The 12,280-nt window shown below is 43.9% G+C and overlaps 1 protein-coding gene across 8 annotated transcripts in view; it reads left to right on the top strand.

Moving 5' to 3' along the window:
- Nucleotides 1–12,280, top strand: part of HMBOX1 (homeobox containing 1) — a 67,910-nt gene that overhangs the window by 46,158 nt on the left and 9,472 nt on the right. For 2 of the 8 annotated variants that reach the window (XM_018085539.3, XM_008929055.4), the window contains exons 6-9: nt 5,733–5,815; nt 7,988–8,083; nt 9,516–9,610; nt 9,783–9,884. In XM_018085539.3, coding sequence (XP_017941028.1) covers nt 5,733–5,815; nt 7,988–8,083; nt 9,516–9,610; nt 9,783–9,884 — 376 coding nt within the window. Of the gene's footprint in view, nt 1–5,732; nt 5,816–7,987; nt 8,084–9,515; nt 9,611–9,782; nt 9,885–10,536; nt 10,618–12,280 lie in introns of all 8 variants that reach the window. The other 6 variants (XM_018085542.2, XM_018085541.3, XM_008929057.4 and 3 more) reach the window with 6 other exon arrangements.

Genomic DNA, 12,280 nt, shown 5'->3' with positions numbered 1-12,280 from the left:
AAAGCAGAAGAAGCCTTTGGAGGGAAACTGGATAGGGAGCTGGAATTACAGCTGGAATTATCAGAGATAAAGGAGCAGCTTGGACTCTCTTGTGTATTTTCAGACAGGAGAGGGTTTGGCAGGGAACTCCATTCCTGGGGACAGCAGGATTTTCTGTTCATCAGCAGGGGTCAGCTGGGGAAAACGGGCAGATCCATTTTTCCATCCGTCCATCCCTGGAGCCCGTCGCTCAGGCTTTGCTTCCAGCATCAGTTGAGGAGGATGTGTGGGAGCTGCTGTGGGAGGAGCTGGTCCCAGCTGCCTGTTCCAGCCATCTCCTGCCTCCCTTGGCTGCACAACTGCTGCTCTTGGCACGGGTGGGAAGCTGGACCAGGGAAGCAGCCGGGCAGAAAACATTCCCACAGAAAGGGAATGAAGGAGAGGATGGGATCGTTCTTTGGTCTGTGCTTGAATTGTGTTAAGCTGAACTGCAGCCTGAGTTTCAGGGAAGATGGACTTCCCACCCCTGGAAGTGTTCCAGGCCAGGTTGGATGGGGCTTGGAACAACTTGGGCTAGTGGAAGGTGTCCCTGCCCATGGCAGGGGGTGGAAGGAGATGATCTTTAAGGTCCCTTCCAACCCAAACCATTCCATGATTCAGTAATTCTGTCTGGGATCCCAACAAGAGCGCTGGGAGGTGAAATTCCCACATGGATGGAAGTGGGAGCCCAGGGATGCAAACACAGAGTTCAGGGAGGGACTGAGCCTGCAGCACATCTGCTGTTGTCCAATAAATACCCATCTGTGTATTCCTGCCTCCTGTTATTTGCAAGGTAAATCATCCTTGTTCCGGGGACAGTGCCCTGTGTGCACACACCTGGATGAATTGTTACCCTGCAACACATTTGAGCCTCTCCACTTGAAATCACTCCCCCAGCTGGCAGCTTAACCACTCTGTCATGCTGTAAACTAAGCATTTCCCCAGCTGGGGGTTCTTGGATCAGTTCTGGGGAGTTTTTCTGGTTGGAAAAGCTCCCAACCCACCCATCCTTCCGCCGCTCCGTAGCCTGGGTTGTTTCAGACCTTTCCCTGGCGGCTGCAGAGCTGATGCAAACCAGCAAAACTTCCCCTGTGGATTATCAGGAACATGCTTAATGCATCTGATATCTCAGCCTGGAGAACAGAAGCAACAGAAAGAAAGATTGGCAGCTATTGCAGGAATTCAGAGAGGGGCACCTTGGAAAAGAGGGGAGGGGAGGTGTTTGCTTCCATTACAGAACCCGAGGCTGAGGTGGATTCCCTCTCCATCATTGTCCTAAGCACATTATCCCTGAAAGAAAGAGGGTTTCTCTGAATCTGCAATTTTTCTGGGCTTCAGTGTTATTGAAATGAAACTGCTTCAAGGATATCTGCATTCTTTACCATCATCTGGATTCTCATCTCATGTAAATTATTTGGCCACTTTTCATTTTAATCCTCCACTGTCATTTTCTACAAAAGAGATCATTTGGTTTCTTCATGGAAGGTATTCAGCTGACAGCTGCCCTTTGTCTAGAAAGCAGTGTGCCTTTGCAGAGTTACTTGTGCCTGCTCTTTTTTCCCCTTCCTTTTAAGTTCATATCTCTTCAAATTTTTCATCTGTAGCTTTCAGGAACTTTTCAGACTGTGAACAGGCTGAGGTTTGTAGCTGTGAAGAGAAATTCAGACATCCTGCATTCTTCCCCTGTCTACCTGGCTGATAAGAAAGAGGACTGGAGGCAGATTAATTAATTTACTGCTTGCAAGAAGAACTGTAGTCAAAAAAATCACAATGTTTTCACAAACCTCTACATGAGCAAACAGAATAGTCAGTGATGAAGTCTTGAATTTTTTTCCCATGACTTTTCTATCTTGAAAACTCAGTTATTCTCTCCTACTTTCCAGAAACTGTAGGATCATAGAACCATAGAATTGTTAAGGCTGGAAAAGACCTTAACAGGTCTTTTAAAAAACAGGAATTTAGGATGAAAAAAATTTTCAGATTTTCAAGTGGGAATCATTTTTCTTGTAAAAACGTTTAGTTAAGAAATTTGTGTTAGAATTTGAAGAAGATGTTTCAGAATACCAAAAAATACGTCTTGATCTTAATCAAATAAGTTTTGCTTCGTTGTAAAATGTTTAGAGGTAAGAATTACTGTTTTCAGTGGTTTCTAAATCAAAAAAAATGATTGGACTGCACAAAACTTCCTTGTTTGTCAGCAGAGGTGCCTCGTTCATTGCCCAGTTCTGGAATTTAGTTCCATCATGGGGAGATTTCCTGTTGTCCCAGAGAATCTGTAAGTGTGAGCCTAAGTTTTGTTGTGGTTGGAAAACATGAGCTGCTTTGCTGGAGCCAGGCAAAGCCTGGCTGTGGCTTGCAAAAGGGATGGTGTTGAGTTATGTGCCAAGAGAAGGGTCACTCTTGGCTCTTGTGTTGTCTTTGCTGTGTTAATTGATGTCTCACGTTCTTGCATCAACATAAGAAAGGGCAGTTCAAGTACAAACTGATTCTTAATTTTATGTATTTTGTAATTTTTTCCCCATAAATATTAGGCATTGTCCAGCAGCTTTGTGACCACAGATGATCTCGAGCCATAATATCAGATGATATCAGGGCTTCACCTTCTGTTTTTAGGGCATCTTTGTGTAGATCAATCCTGTTTTCTAATTCTGTGGGGTTTCCTTTGTGGTGTTTGCTCTTGGCAGGTACCTCTAAGTAAAATAAATAACATTCACAGAATGATTGGGGTTGGAAAGGACCCCTGGAATCATCTGGTCCAGTTTCCCTGCTAAAGCAGGTTCAGTAGAACAGGTTGCACAGGACCATGTCCAGGTGGGGTTTGAACATCTCCAGAGAAGGAGACTCCACAGCTTCTCCTTTCAGCAAAGGGAGTCCATAAAACTGCTGTTATGGCTCCCAAAATGGGCTGAGTTGATTTTTGTACACATGGTGTTGACCTGGATTCCTGATTAGGAGTCGAGGTCATTCAATATATTCATGTAAATAATAGCACAGCAGTTTTCAGCTGTGATGTCTTAATGTTCCTTTATCCCACAGCACTTCCAAGAGGAAATAATTCTTGGCTCTGGACAGAGTGTGGAGTGCTCTGTAGGTGTGAGAGCTGAGATTCTGTCATGAGACAGTTGAACTGGGATCCTGAGCTTCTGTTCCATCACTAACTACTGCAAAAAGCATTTTCTGCTCTGTTTTCCAAGTTCTTCATTCTCCAAAAAATGCACCTTTGTGCAGAACACGACCCCTTTGAACAGAAATTTGCACTTTCAGATAGACCCACACATCACTTCAAAGGCTGAAATCAGGGAAGGATGATGGATATGGAAGAGGGGAGAATGTAGTTTAAAAAATGACCATGTCCAGAGGGTGTGATGTTTGTTACAAGTTCTCATCTGGTTGAACAAAGAGACCAGTCCATGTGTCAGGGAACTCATCCTTTTGTTAGATAGTCACCTTAATTCCAGCCACTATCCCACTCTGTAATAGTAGAAGCATTGGCTGGCAAGTTCTCAAACTTTACAAATAACTTCAACAAAATTTTAACAAGTTCCCAACTCCCACCACAAACTCCAGGTCTCAGAAGTGCTGGCTGACAAGCTCTCAACTCTTACAGCTTCATCAAGCTCCCAATCCTTAGAGCAAACCTGGTATTGGACACTTCCAAGGATGGGGCAACCACAGCTTCTCTGGGCAACCTGTGCCAGGGCCTCCCCACCCTCCCAGCCAACAATTCCTTCCCAACCTCCCATCTCTCCCTGCCCTCTGGCAGTGGAAAGCCATTCCCTGTGTGCTGTTCCTCCATCCCTTTTCCCAAGTCCCTCTCCAGCTCTTCTGAAGCCCCTTTTTAGGCACTGAAAGGTGCTGGAAGGTCTCCCTGGATCCTTCTCTTCTCCAGTTGAACACCCCCAGATCTCCCAACTTGGATCCAAATCCTAAGACTGGATCCAGCCTCATCCAACTCCTCTCTTGAGAAGGAGTTTAGGAAACAAGGGGGTTCACTCTGAATCACATCCCCAACTTCCATAAAAATCCCTCTAAATGGATTCCAATTGTCCTTTATCACAGAATCCCAGAATGGTTTGGGTTGGAGGGGACCTTAAAGCTTATCCAGTTCCAACTCTGACACCTTCTACTATCCCAGGTTGCTCCAAGCCCATCCAACCTGGCCTTGGACACTTCCAGGGATCCAGGGGCAGCCACAACTTCTCTGGGCAACCTTTGCCTCCAAATTCCTTTCCCAAGAGCAGCTCAGAGGTGCAGGGAAGGAGCAGTGGGTGTTCCTGTGGAAATGTGTTGCCTCCAAGGCCCATGTAAGTCATATGGACATGACCTGCCCTTCATTTAGAGAAGGTGGAGCTATTCCTATGATTCCATTTGCTCCAGCAAATCCCCTGGAATTACATTAATGCAGCAACTCACTGGGCTAATGTGGGATTTCTCATTCTCACTGAGGAGCAACTTTGGAATAGGCCCCTGTTTGTGGGGATAGCTGGGAGTGTAAATAACCCTGGGAGCAGTGGGATGAAGAAGCAGTGCCTGAAATCCAAACTGAGTGTTCAGAAAGTGGGACAGAAGCAGTTGCTGTGTGGAACAGAATCCAGATTTCCATAGGAAGTGGCTGGGCTGGGGCCAATCCACTGGAGGAGAAATATGAGCATGGAAAATAATAATTGCCTCAATATGCCTGAATCTCCTGCTACCAAATGATCCACAATTAAAGGAAATATCTGATTTTCCTAATCTGGAGCAGCTGTCCAACAGCTGAACCTGCTGCTGATCAAAGCTGATGAAAGAATTCCTAGGATTATGTGTTATGGATAACCTACAGGAAAAAACCAGTGGTAGTCCCTGCTTATGGTGTGATTATCAGAGTCCACTGAAGTAAACAGGATGTTTTGTTGTTTTTAGTGCAGATCTGATAAGCTCTGTAGAATGTAAATCAGTTCATTAAAATTTGTAAAGCAGTTAAATGAAGTGAAAGAGGAAACAGTTTTAACTTCTGTGGGATGTTTACTGCACATGAAGTACAATAAAATCACAATTATTCTGGAAAAAAACCACTATTGGAAATGTGCTGTATGTACTCAGTGTGGTGTTCTGAGGAAGATTTAAAAATTTTAAATCGTGGTTTTTAAAAAACATAACCTGACTCTGGAATGGAAACCTTCCTGTGTCTATTTTGTGCCATCTGCACACCGTAGCTGTCTGAAGTATTGCAGTATTTGTGTGTTTGTGGGTCATACATATTGATAAGTATGTATGGGTGTGTGTATATTAACCCAGGGATGGAAATAAATGGTGAACATTTATTTTCACCATATTCGTGAATCCTTCTACCTAAGCTGGGGTATGGCAGGGGAAAAAAAAATTATAATAAACAAAAGCCATGCTTTGTGGTGTCTAAGATGTGATGCTTCACTGGATAGTCTTAAATCTGATACCCATGGAATTGTCTAAGTTGTTTTATCTCCATATGCTGAGGTGACACTGCCCATGCTGAGATAATCTTAATTTATTTGAGGCATTTGGGAAGTTTCCTCCACTCCACGTGGATGCAAGTGCAAGCTGATGTTACCTTATGCATAAAATTTACTGTATCTGTGGTGCCTCTCTAAGACTGGTGTATAAATTAGCAGTTGACACCTTTTAGTGGAGCTGCTTTGGAACCTTCACGCTCTGATTTCTGAAAAAAACTTGTTTTTTTTTCCCCCTCCTTGCAGTTACTTCAATGAGAATCAGTATCCAGATGAGGCAAAGAGAGAAGAAATTGCCAATGCCTGTAATGCAGTTATCCAGAAACCAGGTGAGGAGCTGCTCCTAGTGTCCTTCCCAAAAAGCAATTTGATTTCAGCACCTTGGGTTCAGACTGTTTGCAGGAGATCATACATAAAATCAAAGAATTATTGAGTTGGAAAAGAGTTCCCAAGATCATTGAGCCCAACCTCATAGAGCAGGTCCTTGGAGGGAGCTCATCTTTCCTGGATTTCAGTTTTCTTCACAGCTTCCAGACAGGGATCTCGGATTAGAACGTGGATATTAATTGAGGACATTGTATTTGGGCCAACAAGCTGCATTTTCCCTGTTCCTGGAGAAGTCAGACTGGGAGAGGAGCATGAATATTCAGTGTGGTGTTAGTGGATGCACCTGCCTTTGCTTAGGTTTGCTAACCAAACATTTACATAGATGTCAGACCTTGTGTTTTGGATATATTTAGATTTTATATAACCAGAATAAAAATTAACGAACGGAAAGCTAAAGCTTGAGTCATGAACATAAAGCCACAGAAATATTTAGGATGGAAAAGCTCTCTGAGATCATCCAGTCCAACCATCCCCCCACACTGCCAAGGCCACCCCTGCCCTGTGTCCCCAAGTGCCACATCCACATGGTTTTTAAATCCCTCCAGGGATGGGGACTCCACCCCTGCCCTGGGCAGCTGTGCCAGGGCTGGACAACCCTTCTAGTAAAGAAATAGTTCCCAATATCCAACCTAAACCTCTCATGGTGGAACTTGAGGACGTTCCCTCCCATCCCATCACATGTTACCTGGGAGGAGAGAGTGATCCCCACCTCGTTATCCTTTCAGGTCGTTGTAGAGAGATGGGACAGTCCCAGGATAGCACAGAATCAGACCAGTTTAGGCTGGAAGTAACCTCTGGAGGTCATCTGGTCAGGCAGGACCAGCTTATAAGGTTGTTCAGGGCTTTACCTAGTTCAGTATCTCCAAAACTGGAGGTTTTCCTGACTCTGGCCCCTATTCCACAAGGTTGAGCACTCTCATGGCAAAGTACTTTTTCCTAATACCTATTGAAAAATTCCCTTCTTGCAGCTTTTATGTCTTTTAGCTGTGGGAGCAGAAAGATCTATTGGGTAGAGCACCAAAGAGGTTAGGATTTGGTTTGTGGAGCAGCTTGGAACAAGCTGCTGAAACACAGTCCTGTCTCAGGAGCAGTGAAATACTGTCAGTGGTGCTGATGCACCAGCATAGCTATCAGTTTCCAGATTTTTCTTTCTTTCAGTTGTCTCATCTCTCCTAACTTACTTAAGTGTGCAGATTGCTGCAATTACACAGGTGCTTTGTATGCTGAATAAATAAACTTTGAGAAAGACTCAGAAGCAGGGGAGTCTCATCCCTAAGGAGCCTGCAGAGCACTGATGCAGCTACATGGAGTATTTTATACAGGGACAAGGCCAACTGAAGAGGCCAACTGTGATGCTGAACCCCTCTAGTCTCCCCTCTTTTATACTGATGACCAGAAAAAGGAATAGTTTTCCTTAGGTCCCTTGTGGTTGTCGGGAATTGTTTTGCTGGTTTAAGGGTAAAAATCCAGTGATCTGGTTTCCAGCATCCACCCCCCATTCTCCCAAAAGATCATGAGTGTCCTGGCACATCTGGGAGGGTGTGATGAGTGCTGGGGGTTGAGAGAAAGGAAAGCAGATTGCAGGGGGATGCCAAAAAAAATCTCTTAGTTCAGGAGCCCAGGGGAAGGGGGTTTGTGGCAGGGCTGTGAATTGGAGTTTTGGAATCTCAGTTTTGTGCTCAAACTAGAAAAGCAGCCCTCCCTTCTCCCACACCACTGGACTTAGTTGGTTGAAGCTTCAAAGAAATTCCTGTATTTCAGATTTTAAAAAGAAAAAAAAAGAAAGGCTCTTTTGTTTTTAGGGAGATATTTGGCATTTAGTGCCATAACACCTGGACACACAGGACTTTGATTCACATAAAATTCACTTTATTCTCAGTTACAATAACTTTTCAGTGCTGTCTGTGTTTCAGGGGTTTATCTCTTGGAATCACAGAATGGTTTGAGTTGGAAGGGACATTAAAGCCCATCTCATTCCAACGCCCTGCCATGGGCAGGGACACTTTCCACTGTCCCAGGTTGCTCCAGGCCCCCTCCAACCTGGCCTCGGGCACTTCCAGGGATGGGGGGCAAATGTCTGAGGGGCTTTATTTTTATTTCTGTTCCTTTCCTAGGAAAAAAGTTGTCGGATTTGGAGCGAGTCACCTCCCTCAAAGTGTACAATTGGTTTGCCAACAGGAGGAAGGAGATCAAGAGAAGAGCCAATATCGGTAATGTATCACAGGGCCTCTTTGCAGGGGCTGCACTTGCCCAGGAGAGGTGGCAATTGCATCAGAATATATTAGTGGGAACACTGGAGGTTCTGACAGTCTCTGTAGAAGTGTGGAGGAATTATGAAAATCAGCCCCTTGCTGTTCCAGATTTTTTGTGGAATACGTGCAGGAGTTTAGTTTGTGGAAGCCCGTCATCAGTGCAGGAAAAGTGGTGCTTTTACAAAGTTTTACTGGAAGATCAGCTTTAAAAAGCAAAGTGAGAAGTCTGCTGTTGGAGTTATGTTTCCCTATGCTCAGGCTCCTTTGGGTGTCCAGAAAATCTAAAATAAAACCTCAAAATTGTCAATAAGGGAGATTGAAACGTTGGTGGGTTCACAGCCTTGCCATGCTGTTTATTCTGGTTATACCTCTGCTCCTTCCAGCTTTCCAAGGTTTTCCACAGTGACAAGTGGCTGGAACAAAGTAATTTTTTTTTCTTGATGATCAGGATAAAACAAAAGTCACTTCAGAGTGAACTCTGCAGGTTTTTAGTGTGAGGAGTTGATCGTAAGGAAATTAGAAGTGACTCTGAAATTGTAAGAAGGATACCTTCTAGTGTGGAAAAGACATTCCAAGGAGAATAAACTCACCTCAGTGGCCAGGATTAAGCAAACTCCTGGCATTTATGCCAAATTTTATGCCCTTACTTTATGCAGAGTTACTTTTGCAGCACATGGATGAACAGAGATCCCTACCTGCCTATTACCAGGATTTTTATTTATTTTAAATGCTCTTTATTTTTGCTTTTTGTCTGAGTAAGAAAAAATTCTTTTTACATGATTTAATGCATTACTGAAATTTACCCTGAATTTATTTTTTTAAATGAGAAATTGCTTCTAGAAGAGACTGGGGGGGAACAAAGCAAACTTAGTCCAAGGTGGGTGGAGTGGGAGTTGTATCTGTACTGTTTGGGCAGAAGGACTGGAAAGAGATTTAAAAGAACCAGAGGAAGCTTTAGATGCATGGATCCTACTAGAAGATGGATATGTTTGTTTTTAAATCCCTTAAGTGCCTTCAAAAATTTCTCCATCTATTTGCAGACACTCCCTGCCCCCCTCAAGTCCTGCCAGTCCAAAGTATGTGGGAAGAGCTACAGGGAATTCTTTTGCCACTCCAGTACATTAGAAATCAAGCTAATTTCTAGTAGGACTGGCTGGAAAACAGGGATTCTCACTCAAACAAATCTGTTAATTGGCAGGGAAGGATTTCAGGCTAACCAGTGTTTGTACATGTGCTCCCAAATACTGGAGAGTGAAGAGGAAGAGGCTGAGAACTAACTCTGTTCCTCCAGTTATTCCAACTCCTTGGAAAAAAAAAACCAAACCACCTAGTTACTTTAAATTACCCCAATGCATCAGATAAATTAGGGATCCATTTGCTTTTTTCGAAGAAGCAGCAATCCTGGAGAGCCATGGAATAGATGTACAGAGTCCGGGAGGCCATTCCAACAGCGACGACGTGGATGGCAACGACTACTCAGAGCAGGTGAGAACCAGGGCTGAGCCACGGGGCCCAAAAAGGGAGATTCACTCACACCTCAGGAGGCCCTTGACCTCTTGAGAGTAATCTCTTGTTTTTGATTTGGTTTTATGTCATTTTAATGGGGAGAGGGTGAGCGTTCAGCATTCACCCCCGTGGATTTGTTGCCTCCCCACAGGACGCTTGGCAAGTACGCAACGGGGAGGAGGAGGGAAGATGTTCAGAGGGAGGCAGAGAAGCAGAGAAGGTAGAAGAAGACAGGAGGATCTGCTCCAAACAAGCAAGTTACACCCCTCACACCACAGGCAGTGTATGATACACGTGGGGAGAGTGTCAGCTCACCCAGTGCCCACCACACCTTGTGCCCTCCTTGGCTCTGTTATAGTTACCCTCCCTCAGGAGAGTATGTTACAGGTCTTTAAACAGTTGCTTCTGTAGATCAGGCACCAACAAGCTTCCCTGAAAACTGGGGATCTCTTGCACCTATTCTTTATTTCTGCAAGAAATGCCCTGTTCTGACCTGGGCTAAGGCTGCTGTGAGCGGCTGATCTGACCCCAGACACTGTGCCCAGGACACTTTACATTCCCTGTGTCAGCCTTCCCCAGCAAGAAAATGAGCACTGAGCACCCTCCTGGAAGGTCCTGAGCTCCCTCTGCTTGTTTTGTGGGGGAACCTTTCAGGAGCATCTCAGGATCCGTCCCTAAGACACTGACAGACAAAGGGTGAAGGGTGGGGGGGAAAGGATTTGATTAAGTTTGACCTTTATTTGGCCTATTCCCTATTGTTCTGCAGCAGTGTACCACTATTTGGATTGTTTACATATTACCTGTCTTCTTTTTTTTGTTCGTTTTTGCATTTTAATTCTTGCCTATTCTCTCCTTTCTTGGTTATTTTTAACCCTTGACAGCAACTTCTTTTTTAAATTCTCTAGCAAAAGAATACCCCTTCCCGCACTCTGAGCCCTCACCTACCCTAAAGTTGGTGACCCTTCCTTCACACACCTTCCTGACAGGTATTGCACCCCCTTCCCAATTTTCCTCCAGTGTTGGCCAAACCCCCCCAGGGCTGTGTGGGTGCTTGGCACCAGTGGATTCCACCAGTTCTCTCTTAGTTTTGAAATGAAATGATTCTGTGCTGCCCCAGCATCTGGGGTGGGCACATCACTTCCCATTGACTCTTTTGGGGGAGAATTAAGTAGCTCTCCCTCTCCAAAAGCTGCTGGTGGAGTGTAATTGCTGCTGAGTGTCCTGGAATGAGTCCCTCACACACTTGGCTGTGGCCCAGTACAAGGAATATCTGGCACAGGCATCCCCAGCTGCTCTGCTGCTGATGGGTATTAAGGCCCTTTTTATAGGTCATCACCAGCAGATTTGGTGGAACCAACTTTTCTGGCTCTGGATGAGGAGAAGCTGCTCTGTGACTGTCATGAAATATTTAGAAAGTGCTCTGAGCACAGATAATTCCCTGTCAGTCAGAAACAGGACTGGAATGCTGAGGTGAAACGTGGTGTAAACTCCCCAGCTGTGTTTTTCTTCTGTGCATTAACCAAAATACTTCGAAAAGAGTGATAAATTGGTTATTAAAATTTAAAGATCTTTGTTTAGAGGCCTTAAAAATGACATTTTTCAGTAATCTGGCTGGGCTCCTCTGTGAGCTGTAATTGGGCATTAGCAGCAAAGAGGATTAAATGGAAGTTCTCCCGATGACCATTTAACATCCCTGAGCTGTTAAAACCAAAAATTCTGTTTTCCACAACAACACTGAAACTCTAATAAAATTTAAAACACAAAATTCATTCAAATCCTAACAAAGTGCCTTAAACTCCAGAATTAAGGGCTCTGTATTTCTGCAGATTACTGAGAGGCCCTTAGAGTGTGTGCACATCACAGTGTTTACCAGACACTTGTTGTAAATTAATGCATTCTTTTAAATAACCTCAGGATTTTACCAAATCCTGGGGTTTTTTTGTCCTCCTCAACATTTGCCATCTGTCATCTTCATTTAAAGATGCTTTATGCATTTTATTTTAAATCTCACGAGTTCACCACTTAAAGGCTGTTGGGAGACTGAGAAACGTTTATAATTTCCTTTCTGTAATTAATAGTAATTTTAAAACTGTGTGATAACTATTAGTATTCTGTTTTAAAAAGGGGAAAACATGATTTTGCCCTAAGTGCCATATTTGAATTATGGTGGTTCCAGTCCCCCACAGTCATTCCCTTTGTTTTCTTGGCAGCCCAGGAGTTTTTCAGCATCTTTTTCCTTATACCTGTGAGAATTCAGTGTCTTCACAGGATACTGGCTTAGGCTGGGTTTGTATCCTGGCTCTGAGCAAGATCAGTAGTAACATTTAAAGAAAAAGTACTTTTAAAGTACATATAGAATTATTTTGTTATAGTAGCTTCGAGCTTGTGGAAGTCAGTACTTTTGAGAGGCTTCCTGAACCAGGCCATGCATCCACTTTCATTTTTCCTACTTTTTAGTAGATTAATTTTCCCTGGATCTTTTTTAACCCCTGCCTTTTAAAGCCAGTTTTACTTGTGTCTGACCTGAAAATGAGTGAATCCCAAGCTGAACTAAGTGAAGCAGTGCTTTGGAACACATTCCAGAGGGTACCTTTGCTCATGAAATCATAACGAAGCCATGAACAATTGTTCTCTGTTTCCCAGTTATTT

The sequence above is a fragment of the Manacus vitellinus genome, unplaced genomic scaffold, assembly GCF_001715985.3.
Source record: "Manacus vitellinus isolate BGI_N305 unplaced genomic scaffold, ASM171598v3 scaffold_82_pilon, whole genome shotgun sequence".
NCBI classification, from domain to species: Eukaryota; Metazoa; Chordata; class Aves; order Passeriformes; family Pipridae; genus Manacus; species Manacus vitellinus.
This window is presented reverse-complemented; position numbering and strand designations above follow the sequence as displayed.